Raw genomic sequence first — 23,177 nt, 5'->3', positions numbered from 1 at the left:
CACACCCAACCCCCTCCTTATCCGACACCAAACACGTCCTCCATCCAGCGGCTCCAGTCTCTCCGTCGGGAGCTAACAGGGAGGAGATAGCTGAGGATACTGGACGCTTCGACGGCCCGAGTAAACAACACATTCACATTGTACCGTCTTCTATCCTGTCATCCGTGGACATAACGGCGGTGCTGGAAACCGAGAGGGCGGCATGGGGGAGCACACGGCGTTCCTGCTCTTACTGGCGGCGACCTTGACGCTTTCATCCGAGGTGAGCGCCACTCGAGGCGGGCTCGGCTGCGGGGAGGGAGAGTCGGGGAGCGGAAGCCACGGTTCCGCTCGTCGTCGTCTGTGTTTGGGGGCCTTTTGCCAGTTTAACGTGACATCAGTGCTGTAGCTCCAAAACTCAACCTCTAAAACATGCTTTTAACACAAGTATGACTGTTAAATCAGCGCTAGCTGTGACGTGACGTTGTCCAGATTTCAATCAGTGACAAGCAAACTCCTTTTGGAAAAATAAGATTCCCGCGGGGCTTTGCTGAGATAAACGTTGCGCCTTTTTTGTTTAACGTAAAACACAACTCTCTCTCTCGTTCAATAAATTCGTGTTATATCTGCCAATTTACGAGAGCAAGTTGTGGTCTAACGGTCCTCAATTATTGCGTCGTTGATTTAGCCAAGCCAACTAATGGGAGCGATGCTACCGAGGCCTACCGTTAGATGTCAGTGATTGACAGCTCGCTCCTGACTGCCATGTTGAACATGTTTTGGTTTGTCTGGTGGTGGTGGTGGCATATTTTCAAGAGCAGCATAGGTGCCTGTCACAGTTTTATGAGAATTATTTTCACTGTCGTGCTGCTGCGGAAGCAGCTCCTTTAAGACGTCACGGTGCGCTAACACAGAAAACCCATTTCAGAAAGCTAACGCTAGTTAGCATTTGTTCCCCCATAGAAAATAGGTTGAATGGCATGGCAACCGCCGTGGGCTGCCAACACGACGTCGTGTTATAAACTCAGTTTGTTTTTGCTCACAATTTCTCGAACACATGACAACGTTAGGCAACAAGCAGCGTGAGTGCTCTGCAGTTCTGTACGCGAGTCTCAAAATGCGATGTAAATGGAACAGAAATGTAATCCGTGGCATAACTAGTGCTAATGTAGCATTCGGTACTGCTGCGTGGTTCTGGCCCATTGGGTTCGGTCCAGCAAGGCTTTGGCTGCGGGGTGGTGATTATTGCTGGGGAGAATGGAAAAAGGATGTAGCCCTTTTCTTTTTTCTTTTTTTTTTTTCTCCCTAATTTGACATAGGCAAGATGGCGCCTCCAGTTTTGCTGCTGCTGCTGCTGAACAGCACTAGAGATGTACGTCAAAAAAAAAAAAAAAAAAAAAAAAAAAAAATGTGAGCTTCTGTTCAGTGGTGAGCAGTGCCTGGCTCCCCGTATTTGACCACTTTTACTGCACCATACTGATGCATTTGATGGTTTGTTGGGAGTGCAAAAATACTCGGGGTGTTTCTCGACTGCAACCACTTCAAACACACCCACTGTAGCTGTACCACCCAGCCCCATTGCTCTTCTGCAGGCAAATACAGTAGAGAGGGGTTCTGCAGAACACACGCTTTGTCCTATAAACATCACCACATACCTGTGTTTGCCTCAAAATCCCAAGGGTGACACTTTATTCTCGTGACTCAAATCTTTATGTTTACTGTGCTTATGCCTCATGTATCCTAATTGATGAGAAATGAAATGAGGATAAGACAACCCTTTCTTTGTCCCCCTAAATTTGTGTTTACAGCAGCAACGCGGGCTTGTAGGCAAAACAACAGTAAACAGTAGGATTTGTCTTAAAACAAAAAACAAAAAATGGCAGTGTCAGATTTGTACAAGATGAAGAGCTATGGGATTAAATTATCTACAGTTGTGTTGTGACATTTATGAGACACATGGTGTATTTCTTTGATGTATTTTTTTTCCTCACTGTCAATATCTGACTGTAGACGTCGTAGCCCTGAACCTTAGCCTTGTTAAATCCACCCATCTATTGCAGCTAACCCTCTCTTCTGTGTTGCTTGCGTCCCGTGCTGCAGACAGTCACGATTGTAACAGAGGGCCTGCAGCAGCAGTGCTTAGCCATGATAACCTTTGTGCACCATCATGAGCCACAATCTCCCACAATTAAACTAGAGTATTGTTAAGCGTTTGAAGTGATACCAGGCCAGACTGGTTATCTCAGTGTCATTCTCCCGAAGTAAGAACAGAAAGAACTCACTGGCAGAAAGCTGGCTCGCTATGACAAAACATTGTGGTTTTGTTTGAACGATTAATGAATGATTAAGGCTGCGTGTCGTTTTTTTTTCACATGGTGCTGCTTTACGGGATTCAGTACAAGCGTGGACTAACTCTCCGAGATGTAGAAATTTAACGGATGTGGCTGTACAGTCAGAGGTCATCATAAGCAATAGTAACAAATGGATGACACTTCAATTTAGAGGGAAATTCTCTGAAAGGAGAAAAAAACATAGGGTCTCTGGTCAAGTGCCCAGACTTCCTTTAATTGTGTTCCTTAATCAAGGAAGGGGAAAAAAACATTTCCTCTTCACACTGCAGAAGCCCAAGGCTGGCTTAGCAAATAGACAGGGTTGTGCTTTATATTGTATTTCCAATTATTTTCAAGCTTCTTTCTTTTTTCTTTTTTTTACTATAAAACATAAGGATTATAAATTTCTAAATATACAAAACAATAATATAGATTCCATTTATCAGGCCGGCAAAATCCATATGCTGTCTGTCATCTTGCAGCTGTGATTCTGAATTCTCAGACTTTAAAACTAACAAAAAGAAGAAAACTGACATTTTGCTTGACTTAACCTCAGCAGCACTTTGCTGTGCATTTTGTAGAATATGTTCCAGACCTTGATGCTCCACCAGTTATTCCAGTCCTATGCAAAGACAGATGTTTTTGCCAGCTTGAAAAAGTGCTGAAACTGCATCAGGGTAAATATATTAATCGAGCCTTCACTGTTCCCTCTACTTCCCTGTACTTCCAGGTGCCAGCTGATGACTCTGTGGGTTTGTTAACTGAGCCCCAGGTGGCAATGTTCTGTGGGAAGCTCAACATGCACATCAACGTGCAGAGTGGCAAGTGGGAGTCTGACCCCTCGGGCACCACGAGCTGCATCGGCACCAAGGAAGGCATCCTGCAATACTGCCAAGAGGTACGTAAGTGGGTGGACACGGCAAAGCAGAAATAGAGGAGGACAGCAAGTCAGCAACACTCTCTCACATCTCTCCAGGTGTACCCAGAGTTGCAGATCACCAATGTCGTGGAAGCAAACCAGCCAATAAACATCCAGAACTGGTGCAAGAAAGGCCAAAAGCTGTGCCACAGTCACACACACATTGTGGTGCCCTACCGCTGCCTGGGTATGCACTTTTAAAGATACTGGTTCATGTTGTCTGAGTGTGCGTGCGCGTAAAATTAAATTTTTGATTAATCGTTGCTGTGCCTGTGATAAGTAAAATGCAATTGTGTGACGCAGTTGGAGAGTTCGTGAGCGACGCCTTGCTCGTGCCAGACAAGTGCAAATTCCTGCACCAGGAGCGCATGGATCAGTGCGAGAGCCACCTGCACTGGCACACCGTGGCCAAAGAGGTGAGCGAGAAGAACCAGAGCAAGTCACTGCACAATGTTTTTGTTTTTTCATTTTGTTCTCCTTTGAAGTCATGTGATTTTCACCATCTGCAAAAGTCAGATGGTGTACAGGAAGTGCGGCTATAGCAGAGATATCAGAATAAAGTCTAACTTAACGCTAACTTAGAGGACACAAACAGAAAATTATGATAATTGCTGAATCATGATTCACTGAACTAACGTCCTTTAAAGCCCTGAGGCAGCCTAAAGGAACTTGCACACCTTTTAAGATCCTTATTAGGTTTTGATGAGCTACGTTTACGAAGCTGCTGCTGTTGGAACTGATTCTCCTGAATTGTCTGATTAGTGACTAATATTTATCTAGTCACTGATGGTTTTCATTGCTTTTAATCGTTCTTTGACATTAGTAGTTAATCAGACGACAAACGACAATAAAAAACAAGAAAGAAACTAACTTTATTGGGACAGAGAGAAGGGTAGGTTGCCTTTTTAAGGCACCTCGGGGACAAATAAAGTGTTTGATTGATTGATTGATTGATTGATTGATTGATTGATTTTTGCTAATGTTGCATAAGTAAAGCAACAAAAGGCCTGTTATCAGTTGTTGTTCATCCCGACTGCCAAATATTGGACGTGTTTTCAGTCGGCCTCTTGCATTGCTCCCCTTATAAATGACAATCTCAGGCACCTGATAAGAGCTCTAGTTATTAGCTCTTTGATCAGCCAAAGCAGCTGTAAATACCGCAAGTCATTGGCATAATGAGACTACTGCTGTGGAATTTTGCAGCAGCATTGCAGCTCAGTGACGTCAATTGCAAGCAAGTTGTTTAGTTTTTTTTCTTTCTATTGCTCGTTTACCTTTTAAAGTGTTTTATAGCTCTGCTGCCGGATGACTCGGGAGGGCATTTTGAGCTTATCGGGTGCTGCGCAGTGTCCCGTGCAGCTTGTAATGATGATGTCTGTTGTGTGAAATAGTCCTGCGGCGACCGCTCCATGAACCTCCACGACTACGGGATGCTTCTCCCGTGCGGGATCGACCGTTTCCGGGGGGTGGAGTTCGTCTGCTGCCCGACCGAAGAGGAGCGAATGTCCGAAAGCACAGAGGCGGAGGGCAAGGAGTCGGACGTCTGGTGGGGTGGCGCTGAGGCCGAGTACTCCGACAACAGGTACAACGCAACCCAGCAGCGACGCCTGCGTCGTGCAACAGCCCACACTTTAGTATGGACACTTAAAAAGACAGCCGCTCCGCTTCCCCACAGCATGACGCGGTCTGTGGACGCGGAGCCGGCCACCGCCGAGGATGACGAAGACCAGGACGAAGAGGCAGAAACTTTTGAGAGGGACGAAAACGGCGACGGCATCGACGAGGAGGATGAGGAGGAGGAGGAGGAGGAAGAGGATGAGGAAGACGAGGTGGCTTACGAGCAGGACAGCGACGAGCGCAGCGCCAACGTCGCCATGACGACCACCACCACCACCACCACCGAGTCGGTGGAGGAAGTCGTCCGAGGTGAGACGCCGACCCGCCTTCCTTTGTCTCCAACGTGCCGCGCTCATTGGTTATTATTGTTTTGCTGTTTGTGTTGCTGCCTCATGTTTGACCACCAGAACTCATCACCTCCGTTTTTTTTACTTTCATTTTTTTTGTTTGTTTGTTTGTTTGTTTGGTTTGATATCTGGTTTGCCTGTCGTGCGGCCCATCCCAGCCGTGTGCTGGGCTCCCGCCGAGTCAGGCCCGTGTCACGACATGCTGGAGCGCTGGTACTTCATGCCCGAGAAGCGCCGCTGTGCTCCTTTCTTGTTTGGGGGCTGTGGGGGCAACAGGAATAACTTTGAGTCGGAGGAGTACTGCCTAGCCGTCTGCAGCAGCTCATGTAAGTTCCAGGAGCCGCGCCGGGCTCGCCCTGAAGTGTCCGGGCCTCCAGTCCGACTCCCGTCTGTCTCAGGCTGCTGCAGATCATTCCTGTCTCTTTCCCTCTTATGTCTTACCCCAGTGTCTGATGTCCTGTTAACCACTCAGAGCCATGGCAAACAGATTCCGTCCCTTGTCTTCTTGTCCTGTACAGACCATTGTATTTAAAAAAAAAAAGTCATTTTAGTCATTCTAAGGCTAAAATAAAAATATTCTTGTCATTAATGTCATTGTACTAGCAAATACTATATACAATACATCACAAATATTAAATGTAAGCCGTCTTTAGTGCAACGTTTTTTCACAATTTTTTCAGTGAATCCATAAACATTTGCCGTCAATTAGTGCAGCTACTGATACCGCGAGGCATTAATTGCTTATTAATGTAAAATTTAAGGTGTTATGTAATGTATATCAGTTACCATGTCAGTTGTGGAAAGGAGCAGAACCAACCATTTTACATGTGTGAAATATTCATAAAATATTTGCTATATTATTTATTTGAACAAAACGAAATTGAGAGTGAGGATAAAATCCAAAGTGGGATCGTAAAGTAAAAACTCCCTCTCCTAGGAACTCATAAAAAGAGCAATTTCATCCCCGATTTAATTGTTTTCTAAGCAGTAGGACTAACTTGCACCAGCATGTGGAAAAGTTGGATTTAATTTAATGTCAGTTTGGCTGATTGTGGCGCCTGTGCAGCTCCTCTTGCATGACCTGCAGCCGCCGCCTCCTCCTCGTGTGTCTGCTGTAGTCGCTGTAGCTGTGGATGGATGACGACAGTGTGTCCTAACCAGACTCCTATGAAGCCACCACGGTGGGAGCGTGTGTGTCGGCGGGGGGTGAATGTTCGTACGTATGTTTCAGGGGCGGGTTAAGGTTACCGGGTTTATTTGCAGTTTTCGCCTCCGGCTCCAGCTGTGGCGCCTGCCCTCATCCTGACTCTGCGGTTCTCGCATTATCAGCAAACACCCGCATGGGAGAAAGACGTGCACACAGCACTTACACTGGGAAACTAATCACCCTTTGTCCTCTGATAACCTGTCCGTGTTGCCATTATTTGTGTTTAGAAAGCATCCCTCGCTCTGTGCAATCCAGCAATCCAGCCCACCTTAACCCACGTGTCTTTGAATGCATCGTGTCTGTTTAAAAAAAAACCTGATTTGTCACATTCATTCTAGTGACTTTGCATTTCCGCGTTATTCTGCTGACTCATTCTCACTTCTTCTCCTCCTCCTCTTCTATCTTTGCCCCACTGTAGTGCCCACGATGGCTCCCAGCCCTCCAGACGCCGTGGACAGGTATCTGGAGTCTCCTGGCGACGACAGCGAACATACAGACTTTCAGAAAGCGAAGGAGAGCCTGGAGAGCAAACACCGCGAGAGGATGTCAGAAGTATGTCGGGAGTTAGTCGGCCTCTTACTCATAAAAACAAACCTCGAGGTTGTTTGTCTCAGTAAGGAAAATCTGCGTCTACTCACTCTCTTAACTTAACGTCCAGGTGATGAGAGAGTGGGAAGAAGCGGAGAGACAGGCCAAGAACCTCCCTCGCGCTGACAAGAAAGCTCTCATCCAGGTAGGCAAGACGGTCGCTGTGCCTTCTAAAGCGTTCATTCTGCACCAAAGCAGTGCTTTCGTGGCAACTGAGAGATTTAAAATTCAAAATAAAGTGACGATGGATTGTAAATAAAATCCAATCCACCGCACAACGCAGCTTTACCATTTCTCTACCTAACTAGAATGATTAAAATTCTCATTATTTTATAAATTAATTTCCCACAGACAGATAATAGACCTAATAGACGTCTTTCATACAACAATGGTGATGTCTGTGTTGACAAGTTTCTGGTTAAAAGAACAGCTCTAATTAGGGCCCTAATTCATTATATTCTTATTTTTTTTAAAAAGACATGGGTTTTCTTTCCGCGTTATTCAGCATGATATGATTGACTATTGAAACATCCCAGCAACGTCCCAATTGCCAAGTTTGATTTGCAGTCACCACAGAGCACCTGTTTCACCTGTGAAATGTGCCAAATTCTCAGCACTTCCAGGAAGTGGTGGAGGCTCTGGAGCAGGAGGCGGCCGGAGAGAGGCAGCAGCTGGTGGAAACACACATGGCTCGGGTAGAGGCGCTGCTCAACAGCCGCAGGCGCCTGGCTCTGGAAAATTACCTCAGCGCTCTGCAGGCCAACCCTCCACGGGTACGCAAACAGCAGCACACCTTAAAGCTAACATGAGCGGACACATTGCAGTTGTGAACTGCAGTTTGGGAGGTCATGGGCGTGTTACTGAGAGGTTTGGAGACAAGTATTAACAAAATATCAAAAACTCTTCATTCTCCCCATATGCCGCTGGTCCCACTGGTTCCTGCAGCCCCGCCAGGTGTTGAGCCTGCTGAAGAAGTACGTGCGTGCAGAGCAGAAGGACCGACAGCACACGATGAAACACTACGAGCACGTGCGGACCGTCGACCCCAAGAAGGCCGCGCAGATCCGTCCTCAGGTGCGTCAAACAAACACCAACGTCGTACTGTGGCAGCTGCTCACCTTCGATGCCATTGCACAGTTGAAGCGGCTCGTGCTGCAAGGTCAGCGTGTTTGAGTGCAAGGTCAGCGTGCACTCAAACACGCTGACCTTCCTCGTCCGGCCTGCAGGTTTTGACCCACCTGCGTGTGATCGACGAGAGGATGAACCAGTCGATGGGACTGCTCTACAAAGTGCCCAGCGTGGTCAACGATATCCAGAACCAAGTCTGTACGTATCGAAACTGCACTGCATGTCTTCCTGGTGTGTGTGTGTGTGTGTGTGTGTGTGTGTGTGTGTGTGTGTGTGTGTGTGTGTGTGTGTGTGTGTGTGTGTGTGTGTGTGTGTGTGTGTGTGTGTGTGTGTGTGTGTGTGTGTGTGTGTGTGTGTGTGTACAATACGTATATGTGTAGAAGTATAGTAGTTGCAGTAAGTAAGTACAGTCTTTAAAAAACAAAAGATATTTTATTAACACATTTACGTACACCTATAACAATATGCACATTTATTTTTCATCTCAGACTGAAGTAGTGATCAGAGTAATGTCACCTAACCCTGCTTGTTTTATTTATTTATTTTTTTTGTCACTGACACCGGTTCATCGTCTTTACACCTGCTTCTTCCATCTTCCAACCCCTCCTAGATGCCATAGTGCAGAGAGTTCAGGCAGAGCTGTCTCAGCAAGTCTCGTCCCTGCAGAGCGACGGGCGGGTGAGTCCGGCGGCGCCCACTCCTATATGCACAGAGCCCGCTCTGTATGAAGTGCACTCTCCATGGTATATAAATAGAAGCACCTCTGTGCACCGCCGCAGAGAGCTCGGCGCACACGGCGCTTTCACTGTTGGAAGAAGAGAAGTGGACAGCAGTGGAGCCTGCTGCAGAAAATACCTTCACATTTAGGGCTACGACAGACATATATTGAACACTAAAGTCATACCAGTCCCTGCCCCTCTGTGTGTGCAGGTGGACGGCAGGGTGAGTTACGGCAATGATGCTCTGATGCCAGATCAGACCTACAGCTCGGCTCCAATGGACCCCGGCCTGGACGGGTTCGGGTTCGTTCACCCCGAGAGCTTCAACCAGGCCAACACGGAGAACCACGGTAACACTCACTCACTCACTCACTCACTCACTCACTCTCTCTCACACTCACACACACACACTGGATAATTCATTTCTTGAAGATTATATCACTTTTCTTTTCCTATTAGAAATAGTTCAAAACTAAAAAATGTTTTCTCAATACTTCCAAAGTTGAGCCCGTGGACGCTCGCCCAAATCCGGACCGCGGTCTTCCCACTCGTCCCGGTGAGTGTTGGTTATCTCACTTAAAGAAACGGCCGCACTGCCTTTGATGCTGTTGATTCGCCGTCGCTGATGAAAAGCTGCTTAGAATCTGTTCAGAACTATAAAACATGGTATTCTGGAAGTGTTCACAATGAGCTCGAACACTCCTGTTTCAGTATCTGCCCTGAAGCCCGACGAGATGCCGCAAGTGCGAATGGAGACCGAAGACCGGCAAAGTGCTGGTTATGAAGTTTACCATCAAAAGCTGGTACACACAGACACACACACACGCCCGCCACGTCACAATGCTGCTGACGGCGGAGCTCACGCGCACCTCTCTCCTTCTGACTGGCAGGTGTTTTTCGCCGAGGACGTGGGTTCCAATAAAGGCGCCATCATCGGACTCATGGTCGGCGGCGTCGTCATAGCGACCGTCATCGTCATCACGCTGGTGATGCTGAGGAAGAAGCAGTACACTTCCATCCATCACGGAGTCATTGAGGTATAAAAAACAAGAAACAGGAAGTACTCTCCTCAACCATAGAGTTTTTTTAATTTTTATTTAAAATGTTATTTTTGTTAACTCCGCCCCTCCGTGCCCGGCAGGTGGACGCGGCCGTCACGCCCGAGGAGCGTCACCTCGCCCGGATGCAGCAGAACGGCTACGAGAACCCCACCTACAAATTCTTCGAGCAGATGCACAACTGAGGGTGCTGCTCGTCCCCTCCGTCAGCGGCGCAGTGCGTTCTCTCCTGACCCCTCTCGCCTTCAGCCAACACCAACCCCCGCCCCTCCCCACACCCCCCAGCGTCTCCACCTGCTCAGGGCGAAGGGATCAAACGCCCGAACGCACTCCCAGCCCGCCCCCACCGCCAGACAAGGGTGTTGTCTTTCACCGGCACGTTTCATCTTTAAACCACAGCCAAAACTCTGTAGTTGCGCGTCATGTCAGGACAAACAAACACCTCGTTGGCAGCGAAAAAACAAAACGAAAAGTACGCGAGCCAGCGCGTTTAATTCTCAGAGATTTTCCTCCTCGTCCCCTCTCCCTGCTCTTCTCCCCCTCGACGGCTGTGCTGTTTAATAGCATCGCCGGCGCTCAGAGCGTCTCCCTTGCAAGTAAAAGCCCCAGTGCTTCAGGTTTCCTTTTCGAAAAAAATGTAAAAAAAAGAGGAAGGGTTATATTAAGATGTTTAAAAAGCTGAAAAATATCAAAATGTTTTGTTTTCTTTTACGTGTAAAACATAAAGACAAGAGATTAGCTGTAAGTATATGTAGTGCATGGCAGTATTGATGACCGATACCACATGTTGTATGTCGGGGCCCCTACGGAGAGGTCCTCTTAACTGGGTATTTTAGCAGGATTGTACATTTCTAGTGTCTTCTTTGTGATCTTGTGATATGAAGAAGAAGAAAAAGAAAAAAAGATTATTCAGGATCTGGTCTGCTTTGCCGCTAAACAGACTCGCTTTAACTGAATCTTGGCTCGCTACGCTCATCCCCACGCTTCACTCGTTGTGTTAGCTTGCATGAGCCAAATTCTCTATGTGTAATATATGAAGTGTTCTAGTATCCGAGAGGAAGATGGGTTTTGTTACTGTTTGCGTTCTATGCACTCTGTTAAGGAAATCCGATTGTTGTCACCAAATACGATTATCATTGCTATGAAGTTCCCTGATATAGAGTCACGCTGTTTCTGCACATGGAGTTTTTATTGAATTTAGAATACAGGTCCAATTTCAGAGAGGAGGTTTTACTAAAGGTGTTTTATTCAAGCTATATCATTCCAGTCGGTTGATTGTAAATATTTGAGAGCTGGTTGCCCATTTTTATCATCGTTTGCCACCTCCCTGCATTCTCCCTCTTTTCATGTGCTGTTCTTTTATTAAGTCTTCCTTTTTTTTTTTTGGCTATGTCAGCAATATTGTACAGTGCAGCATGTGAGAGTATTTGATAAAAAGAAAAAAAAAAAAGAACGGACTTTTGGGCCTGCAGAGATGTTTTCTACATGACTCCCATGCTACATATTTTTCACATTCCTTCACTGAATCTCATACACATTCTATTTTTCTACATTCCCTATGTACTCATGTCAATTGTTGTTGTTTTTTGTCCCGTGTTGAATATTTCTCTACCTGTAATTCTGTTGTTACGACTAAAAAGTCACCATTAGAAAAGGTTATGAGTTACACGGAAAGTCACAGTTCCCTTCCCCCCAGGTCCCGATCAAGCTATTATTGTCGCTCCCTCCCATCAACATGAATGTGACATGCATATTGTGCATTGATACCATAGAAATACAACACATATCACCTCTACGATTCACAAGTTCACTTTAAATGAAGCTCTAAATCAGGTGAATGTTGAAAAACTTTGTATTTATGCTCACTGTGGGTGTCTTTGGAGGATAGTTAAAGAAAAAAAACAAAGTATCTCATTGATTCAGTGACCAGTGTGTAGTGAAATTAATCATTTACATAGAAAAAAAGGTTTCTACACTCACTATATCATGAATAAAGTTTTGAATGTACATTTAACATTGTGTGCTTTGTTTGAATCTCTTGACACGTGAATTTGACTGTGTTGAAAAATTGTGCTGCACACTTGCGCAACAGCTATCCCAATGAACATTGCAATTTGCAATCAAATTGAATAAATGGTATGCTAAATGTACTTGCTGAGTTATTAAAATAAATACGTCTGAAATAGTTTGTGGTTAAGATCAAAGTAAAATATTAATAAAATGCAAAATAAAAGTGTTTTGAGGCATTTAAATTTAAAACAAATTACTTTTTGTCTGTTAAAATGGTACCACAAATGATATATGAGCAAACACTAGCAGGCTTTTGTCTTTGGACCTGTGCACTGAGGAAATGCTTGTCACATATCAGCAAGCGATGTGTGAAAGTAAAAAGTTTGAACATGTTCGCACATGCACATTCATAGCTTTTGTGCGGCTTTTTATTTTTACGATTTCAAAACCGTCTGTGCCCAGATTGATTGCAGCACCAGCCATGACACGAGTCACCATAAGGAAAAATGCTTGCCACTTTATTCCCCCCCCCTGGTGGACGGAAAAGGTCCAGCATTTCAGGGAGCAAACGCAAAACTCAGATACAAAACAAGCCTCTATACATGAAAATATGAAAATACGCTTTACAATTGTGTCTATCAAAAAACATTGAGCGACGGTATGTACAGTGGAAAGTAGCCTAAACTACAGACAGGTAACACATGAGGCCAAACAAAAAAAAAAAAAAAAAAAAAAAAAAAGAAATTGTCTTCGGGTCTTCAGTTGGACGTTGGAGCAGTCTGTCCCACGCACTCAACACATTCACCCTCTCTCAGCATTCTCGCACATTCACTCGCTCTTTCTCAGCCTTTGAACACTCATCTCCTGGTTAGAGTTTAAGAAAAAAAAAAGAGAAGAAGCTTAAAAACAAAACCAACGAAAGGGGGTCAAACCTGCCTCCATCTATCTGACAAACGGTAAATAAAAAAAAGTTTATCCACACTGATCGAGGGGCAGACTTGTGTTCCTGTGGCCGAAAACAGTCGTGTTAAACGAGAGGAGAGTTTCAATTTCATTTCCAATCAGTGGCGGAGAGTCACTAATCCTTTGGCAAAGCACCGGGTGAGCGCCGCGACGCGCCGTCCGTCCGTCCTTTAGCTGTCTTTGTCCATGGTGGTGGTGGCCAGCGTCACCGTGGTGATGGGCTGGCCGATGCCGTGTATCTGCATGCGCGACAGCTTCTTCTGCTCGCACTCCGTCACCAGGTTGTTGAGCTCGGCGGCGCTGTAGCCGATCAGAGTTCTCAGGTCGCACACAAACTTGTAGACGAAGCGCTTGCCCTGTACCTTGCTGATCATGTCGCCGTCGTAGTAATACCTGAACACGGAGGGAAAGAGTGAGTGGCTGCGTTTCCATTGGCCACAGAATTGCGCAAAACCTAAATATCGCGATAAAAAATTGGTAATGGAAAAACCCCAAAACTTTGAAAAACCTCTCAAATATGGCTAAAAGGTTTTGACGATCTCATGAGGTGGTTTTTCCAGACGTATTGATATAAAGGTATATCGCAAAAGTGTCATGGAAGCACTTTTATCGTGTTCACATGTCAGCGGACGTGACGTCAAACTATAACAACCATTTTTGACAGCAAACAAACAAAAGCAAACATAATTCTTGTAAATCTCGCAGGACGAGATTTTACGAGAAAGATTTTGGAAACACTGCTTTTATTTTGCAAAGAAACTGTCATGGAAACGCAGCTAGTGTGAACGGAACGCGGCGTGGTGAATCTGAGCTTGCAAAGCAGGGAATGAGAAGCAAACCTGAGAGCCCTGCTGAGTTTCTCGTAGTTCATGGTGGGCTTGTTCTTGCGCTGACCCCACTTCTGTGCCACGAGCTCCGGCTGGTTGAGCTTGAACTCGCCCTCCTCGCCCACCCAGGAGATGCAGTCTCTTGCGTCCTTGTCTGTCAGCAGCTCCAACAGGAACTGCCACAGCTGGATCTGTCCATTGTTGCCTAGCGGCGAGAGAACGCGGCCTTCAATGTTAAGTGGCTACGGCTAAAACATCTTGTGCTCAAACAGTTTGCTGAGGACTACCTGTGCGGTTGCCCGGCGAGCTGCGCTCCTCTCCAGATATACGGGGAGCTCTTGGACCTCGGCTCTGCTTCAGCACCTTGATGGCGTTGGGCGTGCTCACCTGGCCTGGGATGATCTGCACAGCTGGAGATACGAGAAGCAAAACTCAGCACGAATCGCCAGAGTGACTGCGGACAATCCCGTTTTGTGGCCAAATGTGCCGGCGCATTTTGTAAGAATTTGACAGGCATTCACTGACAGAACTCACGCTGATCGATGGTGACGGTGGCGTCTCCTCCAGACTGATCCTGGCTTGCCAACACGTCTGCATCAAAAATAGAGAAACTCTAATGTTTGCATCCACAGAGCATTTAATGTGAAGTGATTTAGTGTGCAAAAAGGACACACACGCACGCACACACACAATCCTTCATACGGCGATCATCACTCTCTCTCTCATTCACACACACACACACACACACACACACACACACACACACACACACACACACACACACACACACACACACACACACACACACACACACAGCAATTCGACTCACATTTCCGTAGAAGCTCCAGGTGACTCCAGAGGATTTCTCCGTTGGGCACCTTCTGCAGGAACTGCTCCTGGCTGAAGGAGCACAGGTCCCGGCCCGGAATGTGGATGCTGCCTATCTCCATCTCGTCGATGTTGAATTCCTTCATCACCCACACGGCCCAGTGGATCACCTGGTCGGGCGTCCACGAAACGGGATCTGAGGGGGAGACACCGGACCGTCGTCACGCGCGAGCAAAACACGGTGGTTCGACTCCATCTCAGGAAATTGTTTTATTTCGCTCAATCGCTGCTCTTTCGTCCTCACCGTACGGTATTCCCAGGCGGACCTGCTCTTTCCGGTAGCCCTCGAGCGCCGCCGCCCAGCGCGTCACCTGCTCCGACGTCTCATCAGACAGGCCGGATCGCTCGACGGCGATCAGCTGGCCCTCCTCCACCAGAGCCGTCTCCTCCCCTGCTGCGTCCGGATCGATCACCACCTCCACAGTTTCTACGGGCTTGACGATCTCCAAGATGTTCAGCTTCTCCTCTCCTGGAGAAAAGCGAAGGACGCGTAAGAGACGAACGCACGCGAGGACATTTGACGTTTTCACGAGTCTGACTAAAGTTTTGCTACCGTGCACCATTGGTATACCTGGTTTGGCGATGATCTGTAGACTGAGCTGCACAGTGCCATCTGTCTTTACTCCCTGGTCGAAGAGGCTGTGGTCGGGATGAAGCTTCACACAAGACACAACAGATTAGTTGGGAAACCAAAGGACCTGAATGAGTGAAAATACATGGCGTGTCCATCTACGGGGACCGTTACCTGGATATCCTGCAAGCAGATGTCATACGCATCCAGCGATATTTGGATACGAGCCTCCAAAAGCTTTTTCAAATTGCCGACAGGCTCGTTGATGTCGATGTCTTGTTGAATCAGATCCGAGGCGGTGATGCTCTGCTCCTCAACGCTGATGAAGACAGGGATTGGAAATATCAATGTGTTGCCGTCGTGTGCAATACCATGAAATTCATGCGACATCGCATTCCTTACCCCTCCTCCAGACAGGCTTGTTTTTCTCGTTCGTCAATCTCAATCTCTATCATCTCTTCAGTTTCACTTTTAGCCATTCTGTTTTGTGCAGAGATAGCCGAGCTGTAAGATAAAAAAAATCAGGGCAAAAGTTCCATTGAGACAAAATGCATCTTAAAAGAGTCTGCAATGCATCAACGTCAAAACATAGCAAATCTTGTAAACGCTTGTGTTTTTTTTGGCACATTTCAGGCTCATTAATAATTAAGTGGAGGTAGTCAATGGGACGATTTATCAGATACATTTTTTTTTGGTAGTTTGTCATGACTGATGCTGGCCATTGCTTGCACTCACATGGCTTATGAAAACAATGGGCAAAATGTCTGCAATTGTTTTTTTTAAAAAAATGTTCCAGATGTAGCTGTTAGTGCAATGCAATAGTATTCAATTAATTTCTTACAAATGTATTTTTAAATTTATTTATTTTTTAACATACTTGTAAAATTTCAATTTTGAAGACGTAAGTGTGAGTTGGTTGGTTACTTTCCAAGTAAACTGTGTGAGTTTACTTCTAGAAAGAGGCAGAAGGAATAGTTTATATATATTCAATATATATACATATAATTTCAGTCACTTTTATCTCTAGATTTAAATCCTAAATGTAGTAATTTGTTTCTTTTTTCACTATTAAATGTTTGGTTGTTTTTTTTTTTAAATAAACCTGAACTCTAGGACTAGGGCCAAGTTGATTGAATATGTATGTTTATTATACTACTACTAATAATAATATTCATACTATTTTATACTATTGTTAGAAGCCCATTGTGACAAATGAATCCGTTTTCCTTCACTGTCTGCCTGGGTACACTGTGAAATGCATCCATCCATCCATTTTCCATACCCACTTCTTCCCGAGCTCGGGGTCACGGGGGTCTGCTGGAGCCTGTCATAGGGCGAAGGCAGGGTACACCCTGGACAAGTCGCCAGTTCATATGTGAAATGCAGAACCATTGAAATCAGTGCGTGAGTCCCTGGATGAAAACAGCGGGCTGGAGGTTTGAAGCCAGCGAGGCCCTTTCAGCCGCGACTTCTCATTGGTCGCCTGGGACACATCACTGCTACAAATGCTAACGTTAGCCAACTCGAGGGCGAGGCTGTGGCGTCTTAAGGCCAACTCATAGGCCACTAGTAATGAAAAATAACGTCCAAACATCACCGTAAAGCCCGGGAATATTTTGTTGAAACTCTCCAAACTAAAATTGATACAACACGCGCCGCACGTAAACACCCTCCAGCAGGTACAACAGTGAAGAAGCGAGTCCGCTAAAAAAAAAAAAAAAAAAAACCCGATTCGTATTCGTGTACACCGTTCGGGCGAGGCAGCCCGATTCAGAACCACCGCTCCCCGCCTGCTAAACAATGGTTAAAATATCCTATATGAGCCGTGTGCATTGTTAGTCAAACTAATATTTGTTTTTGAGCACACTTTAACTCCGTTCGAAGAAAACTTTTAAAACGGAAATAGAATAAACGGAAACAAAACAGCATAGGGCAAATGGAAAGGAGCCGGAAATCCTGGCTAAGCTTTAAAGCGTTACAAGACTTCCGAGGGCAGCCGTGCTAGGTACGATACGGAGGCGAAGCAGCGCCGAAAAGTCCGTCGCATTGATAAATACCCCGAAATAAGGATCGATCGAACGCCAAACGCGACTATTACAGAAGCGCGTATTAACGTCCAAACAGTAGCGCTCGATTCGGATGTGTACGAACCGTGTTTGTCGCTCGACGTTGTTCGGCGCCCCTGAACAGACTTACCGTTAGCAACGAGCTACCGAACTTCCGTTGCAGTTTTTCTTCCCCCTGAAACAGCCTGGCGTTATTTCAGTTTGGTGGTTTGTACGGAAGCAGTTGCCAAAAATCGAAGCCGTGGTGACGACCCTGTTTTTGTTTTTGTTTTTTTTGCCGAGAGTTAGCCCGTGATCACGATGTGTGTTGTTATTGCTGGAAAGTAGGGGGCCCTCTGTCCGCTGACTCAAATGGGAATCGACAACGGCTAGCTAGCGAGCTAGTCACAAAATAGCGGGAAGAGTACAGGCGCGACAAACAGGCCCCCCTAACACAACCACGTTTCACTACAGTGTATGACTTTTCATAGAATTTCCCATACCTCAGTGAAAACGAGCCTTTGGTGCTGTTTGGTAATGTTGGAGTCCACAGTGGAAGATAAGGGATCCCAATATTCAAACACAGTCGAGTCCTAACATGCAAGTTTTGGGTCAACAACACTCACACAAGAGGAGGGGCGGAGACTAACTGGAAAGATCGCTAACATTACCCTAAACTTCTGTGGGGAACTCAAGATGTTCGTTCAGTTTTTTAGTAGAATTGTTTTTGATGTGGACCACAAATGTGTCGCTTGTAGGATTTTGTACGGCCACTGAGAGGTTCCACATATTCTGAAAACAATACGTATTTTAATCAAACGTTGGATATTTGCAGTTCTGTAAATATGACAAGCATAGTTATGTGGCGGCCTCAAATTATTGTGTTTTTTTTGTTGTTGTTGTTTTTTAATTAAAAAAAACAAAAACAAAAAAAAAACAGCTGCAGTTATAATTTAGGTTAATGAGCACGCATACTCTTACAGAATTCAAGTTGGTCTGTTTGCAACAAGTCTAATAATCTGACAGTCATTCATTCATTCATTCATTCATTCATTCATTTTGTGCGTGGTTGCTTGCCCTGGTATACTTACAAGTAGTTCTGTACTGGTTGCCATGTTTTTTGCAACCTAATTTTATTTTTTCCACTTGTTGCATGTTGAATTAATTTAAACGTTTCCAAGACTGCAATAGTGTTTCCGTTAAAGTGATATTGTCTCTCTTTTTTAAGATTGTCTTGAATTAAAAATGTATGTACACAAAATCTCAGAATAAGCATTTTTCAATTCAGCAGTCCTCTAGTTGGCAATGTAAACCACTTTATTTAGGCCTCATATCCCCATGCTGTTGTATATACATAACATCTTTATTTCAGTGTTCTGCAGTTTACCTTGAAACAGAAGTAATTTATACTATCCGGAAGTGCTTGGGAGTTACGAAAGAGGCTGAAAGCATGCAATTACCATAAAAAACAAATCAATAGATATACATGACGATTTCATTCTATATTGAAACTTATTTGCATTTCCTAATTCTCATTTTGTTGTAAATTGCTGCATGATAGAATTTTTGCGCTCTCTCTTTCTTTTTCTGTTAGCTATCAGTCACCAAAGTTTAGATTAGTCTCTCATTTGGAAAGTAGTGTTAATGTTAGGCTAAACATGGAAGCATGACATTCTATAACTATCGTATATTTGTGTAATTCACTGAAAATGCCTGCCAATAAAGAATAAAACCTATCTGGTCGTTTTTTTATTTTATTTTTATTGATTGTGTTCTGCAGCGTATAGTGTAATTAATTAATCACCTAAACGTAGTAAACTGTAATGAATGAAATCAACCTTTTGTTTTACAACGCGTGGATGGGCGGAAGTTTACCATATTTCATTATCATTTACTTCCGGTGGTTGTTTATCTTTTCAAAATAAGAAAACTCGTCAAATTTTGCGTTGTGCCTGCGGTAAACGGGAGAAATATCAGAACGCAAAACCGGCAGGATAACTATTTTTATAATACACATCAGTTTGAAAAATCCGTTGGACCGTCAATCTTAAATTGTAGAATTTTGTGAATTTATTCTGAAAGCGTCAAACGGAAGCTTCATTTCGTTCCTGCAGTTTTGAACAGGCCGCAACGAGCCAAGATGGCAGAGTACCTGGCCTCCATTTTTGGGACAGAGAAAGACAAGTAAGTAAACGTTTCGCCCATAGTTTAGTGTTTAGTGAAATTATTTTTATCTGGTGTCTCGCGCTGCTCGCTGCGTGCTCGCAAATGTGGGATTATTGTTCACTGGTAACATCACGCTGGCTCAACAAGCTAATGCTAACTAGCCCGCTAGTAGCCGTTGTAGCGCGCCTGCTAGCCCTCTCATGCGTTCACGGAACAGGGCTCTGGTCGGGAATTAAACCGTGAATCTTCACTAGAATAGTTACAGAATTAAAGTTCAGGAGATTTAGAAACTAAGATCACACAAAGGCGAAATACTACGTTCAATCTTAAACTTCTCGCACATTTTCGAAGAAACTTTTATTGATACCTTTGTTTCTATACACATCCATTGGCTAAGCACAATCAACGAATTTAATGTAACGATTGTTATTGATATAACTCACAGAACCTCACTCTTTGAATTGATTACCACTTTCTTTTCAACCCTCACATTAACCAGTTTATGAGCGAGACCAAGTTTACCCTGTCCTCACATTTACTGCCCAGAGTAACGTTCAAAGCATTGTTTTCGAAAATACCCAAGACATAAATTCATTGCTACACATTCATTCTTTTTTGTCTTTTTTTTTTTCAAAAATGAATATGAATTTAATTTAATGGGTTAATGTAAGTGGTGAAAGTAATAATAATAATAAAAAAGAGCAAACATGCATCTGTCACCTTTTTCTGTATTCAATTGAGATGCGCTCATATCAAATGGTTATTATATATATATATATATATATATATATATATATATATATATATATATATATATATATATATATATATATATATATATGGTCACATACCCAAAAATCAAAACTGATGAAAAGCAGTGTTTACACCCTGAAGCCAGCATGTTAGGCCTCAGGGTGTAAACTCGGGGTGTGACCACACTCCTGTGACTCCATGTTTTCACAAGTCTCTTCATTATCTTTGCTTTGTCTTTATTTTGCTTTTTTTTTTTAGGGTCAACTGCTCTTTTTATTTTAAAATCGGTGCCTGTAGACATGGTGACCGCTGCTCCAGATTACACAACAAGCCCACTTTCAGCCAGGTAAGAATGACTCGCTTTCGTCCATCGAGAGATGGATTCCCTGTTTTCAGAACAAATACTCCTCAAATTCAACGTTACGATAATTGTCTTGTATGTGTATTTTTTTTAGACGATTGCCCTCCTGAACATTTACCGGAACCCTCAGAACAGTGCCCAATCTGCTGATGGGCTGACTTGTAAGTGTTCACCCCCTCGCACCCCAGTGCGAAATCTGTTTTTGTTTTTGTTTTATTCATCGTCCTGATGTCCCACTCTTTCACCGCCAGGTGCCATCAGTGACATGGAGATGCAGGAGCACTATGATGAGTTTTTCGAGGTAGGAACTACGTATTTTGTGGCTGATGAGAACACAATTGCAGGCGGATCATATTTCTCACATTCCATTAGCTATGGGTTCTGAAAAAAATAACAAAAACATTTCTTACCTTTAAAGCCAAGAACTAGAGGGAATTCCTTCCCTCCACACTTCACTCACTCACACCTCCTTTATTCACAACTTGAAGTATCAAACATCAAAATGCTTTCCCTCTTTTATCCTCCCAGGAGGTCTTCACGGAAATGGAGGAGAAGTACGGAGAGGTGGAGGAGATGAATGTGTGTGACAACCTGGGGGACCATCTTGTAGGAAATGTGTATGTCAAGGTGGGTCTAAAGATCACATCCACTCACAAAAATGTGCTGCTCTTGACTTAAAACCTACATCCCAGCCGGCATTCATGTGCTCTACGCAGAACCTTTCGCCCACTCCCTCAATATTTTGTCGGCCCTTTTGCAGTTCCGCTACGAAGAGGACGCGGAGAAGGCCGTGATTGAGCTGAACAACCGGTGGTTTAACGGGCAGCCCATCCATGCCGAGCTCTCCCCCGTCACAGACTTCAGAGAAGCCTGCTGTCGCCAGTATGAAATGGGGTGAGTGCCAGCCGGCTAAGTAAGGATGGAAGAGTTGCCTGACGTAGCACAGGATGATGTTGCAGACTGTATTATTTAAGTAGAGACAGCGAGAGACTCTGGTTTTCTCTCTGGGATTAATATTTATTTTGAAATGTGTAATTAAGGAGAAAACTGTCAACTTTTTATTCTCTTGGTGACTCCAGTATTCGACATTGAACCCATCCATGTCACTGCTCCGTATTCTGCTGCATTGTAACAGTAGAGAATCTCAATAAGTTAGATTGTTGTAGCTGTTGGTTTATTCATTATGCCGTCTTGAAGATATTTAACTTTGAAAATTGCTACTACAAATGAGTGAATTGTCTTTTGCCCTTTGGACATACTCTAATATACTTCATAAAAAACATAAATTTTTATCTCAGCTCAGAAGCCATGTTTGGAAGTCGGTCAAACATCACAAATCCTTGGGCAACAGTTAGCATATGTACTTTGCTTCACTTGTTGCTGAGGAGGAAAGTATAGATTGTTAGTACAACATAAAGTTGTATAGAGTGGTACATACCAGGGCTTGTATAACCAGCTCTGCCAGTGGCTGGTTTGCAAGTTGAACCAACCTGGAACTGGCACAACCCTCAGACCTTGCACTACCACCTTGTGAGAGTGGATAGAAAAGTCTCCACAGAGCAGACCAGAATTCCTCCACAATATGCAAGGGGAGAGAACCACCGTGCGACTCCGGTCCCCCGGTGCCAGGTTTGATTCCTCTCTGCTCCAACCCACAGGGAATGCACTCGCGGTGGCTTCTGTAACTTCATGCATCTGAAGCCCATCTCTCGTGAGCTGAGGAGGGAGCTCTACGGACGTCGCAGGAAGGGGTACAACGGCTCGCCTTCACAGTCAGACACTTGCATTGTTGCTTCATGCAGATTTGTAGTAACTCCTCTGTGTTCTCCCACCCCCCAACAGCGGTCGCCACAGGTCTCGATCCAGAGAGAGGCGATCTCGCTCCAGGGACAGAGACAGAGACCGCGACAGAGATAGAGGTCGAGGTGGCGGCGGTGGCGGCGGCGGAGGTGGCGGTGGCGGCGGCGGAGGTGGCGGCCGTGACCACGAGAGACGTCGCTCCAGGGACAGAGAACGCTCCGGCCGATTCTGAACAGCTAGTTGTTGATCCCAATTTTTTCCATATTTTTTCACGATTTTTTTTCTTGTTTGTTTGTTTGTTTCAACCCTTCCAAAATCACCACAGACCAATGGTATGGTCCCTGAATTTGAAACTGTGACAGCGTTGAAGATATTTTTTTGTTTTTCTGAAAGCGACGTTCACCTTAATTAAATTCAACATTTTTACTTGGCTGGTTGAAAGACTTTCCTTATTTTACTTCTGAGACCTGTACATCTCTCACAGACGCTACAAAATGCACTTACAAAAGGAAGATAAAACTTATTGAAAACATAGACCCCAGCAAATCTCCAACACCAGTATTTCCTCCACAACATGCTCTGGTCAAACTACAGCTTGAGTCTTGGCTGATAGACCAGAGAAGAGTTCCTCTAGTCTAGATGGTCAATGTATTTAGGAGTTTTACAGAGAAAAAGAAAGCGTTTTTCAAGTAAATAAATTTACTTTAATTCAAACTATTCAATGAAAACAAATAATTTAGAATTTAAGCACACATCTTAATGTGTTGGAATGAGAGTGCATGTACACAGTGGTAGAATAGAATAGTTCACATACATATTGCATAAATGTTGTTATAAGCTACTTTTATGTAAGTTATACTACATCCCCACTCAAAAGTTTGGACACACCTTCACCTGCAAT

General features: G+C 44.6%; 3 protein-coding genes across 7 annotated transcripts; 2 read left to right on the top strand and 1 right to left on the bottom strand.

Annotated features, from left to right (window-relative positions):
• Positions 1 to 25: 25 nt before the first annotated feature.
• LOC142880620 (amyloid-beta A4 protein-like) lies at positions 26 to 11,906 on the top strand. Of its 2 annotated transcripts, XM_076014562.1 has the most exons (18): positions 26 to 262; positions 3,040 to 3,207; positions 3,286 to 3,415; positions 3,532 to 3,644; positions 4,620 to 4,810; positions 4,904 to 5,154; positions 5,351 to 5,518; positions 6,818 to 6,951; positions 7,058 to 7,132; positions 7,602 to 7,760; positions 7,933 to 8,061; positions 8,214 to 8,313; positions 8,726 to 8,793; positions 9,046 to 9,184; positions 9,337 to 9,390; positions 9,546 to 9,637; positions 9,725 to 9,871; positions 9,976 to 11,906. In XM_076014562.1, the coding sequence occupies exons 1-18, from the start codon at positions 203 to 205 to the stop codon at positions 10,075 to 10,077; spliced, it is 2,280 nt and encodes a 759-aa protein (XP_075870677.1). In that variant the 5' UTR covers positions 26 to 202; the 3' UTR covers positions 10,078 to 11,906. The 2 variants fall into 2 exon arrangements, with proteins under 2 accessions (XP_075870677.1, XP_075870678.1); XM_076014563.1 differs by lacking the exon at positions 5,351 to 5,518.
• Positions 11,907 to 12,399: 493 nt separating this feature from the next.
• gabpa (GA binding protein transcription factor subunit alpha) lies at positions 12,400 to 17,992 on the bottom strand. Of its 4 annotated transcripts, XM_076014546.1 has the most exons (11): positions 17,700 to 17,992; positions 16,434 to 16,503; positions 15,554 to 15,655; positions 15,326 to 15,470; positions 15,152 to 15,236; positions 14,825 to 15,049; positions 14,522 to 14,716; positions 14,218 to 14,283; positions 13,980 to 14,102; positions 13,705 to 13,897; positions 12,400 to 13,258 (listed from the first exon to the last, which is right to left on the bottom strand). In XM_076014546.1, the coding sequence occupies exons 3-11, from the start codon at positions 15,628 to 15,630 to the stop codon at positions 13,036 to 13,038; spliced, it is 1,332 nt and encodes a 443-aa protein (XP_075870661.1). In that variant the 5' UTR covers positions 15,631 to 15,655; positions 16,434 to 16,503; positions 17,700 to 17,992; the 3' UTR covers positions 12,400 to 13,035. The 4 variants fall into 4 exon arrangements, with proteins under 4 accessions (XP_075870661.1, XP_075870660.1, XP_075870658.1 ...); XM_076014545.1 differs by lacking the exon at positions 16,434 to 16,503 and having other exon boundaries at positions 17,348 to 17,992; XM_076014543.1 differs by lacking the exon at positions 16,434 to 16,503 and having other exon boundaries at positions 17,700 to 17,990.
• A 1,168-nt stretch (positions 17,993 to 19,160) lies between these two features.
• u2af1 (U2 small nuclear RNA auxiliary factor 1) lies at positions 19,161 to 22,706 on the top strand. Its single transcript, XM_076014548.1, has 8 exons — positions 19,161 to 19,380; positions 20,374 to 20,461; positions 20,571 to 20,637; positions 20,728 to 20,777; positions 21,005 to 21,103; positions 21,237 to 21,370; positions 22,135 to 22,227; positions 22,319 to 22,706. The coding sequence occupies exons 1-8, from the start codon at positions 19,337 to 19,339 to the stop codon at positions 22,506 to 22,508; spliced, it is 765 nt and encodes a 254-aa protein (XP_075870663.1). The 5' UTR covers positions 19,161 to 19,336; the 3' UTR covers positions 22,509 to 22,706.
• The last annotated feature ends 471 nt before the right edge of the window (positions 22,707 to 23,177 follow it).

This window comes from Nelusetta ayraudi, unplaced genomic scaffold (genome assembly GCF_046127955.1).
Source record: "Nelusetta ayraudi isolate G7.1 ecotype Tasmania unplaced genomic scaffold, CSIRO-AGI_Nayr_v1 ptg000169l, whole genome shotgun sequence".
NCBI classification, from domain to species: Eukaryota; Metazoa; Chordata; class Actinopteri; order Tetraodontiformes; family Monacanthidae; genus Nelusetta; species Nelusetta ayraudi.
The sequence above is the reverse complement of the archived record's forward strand: the minus strand, read 5'-3'. Positions and strand labels throughout refer to the sequence as shown.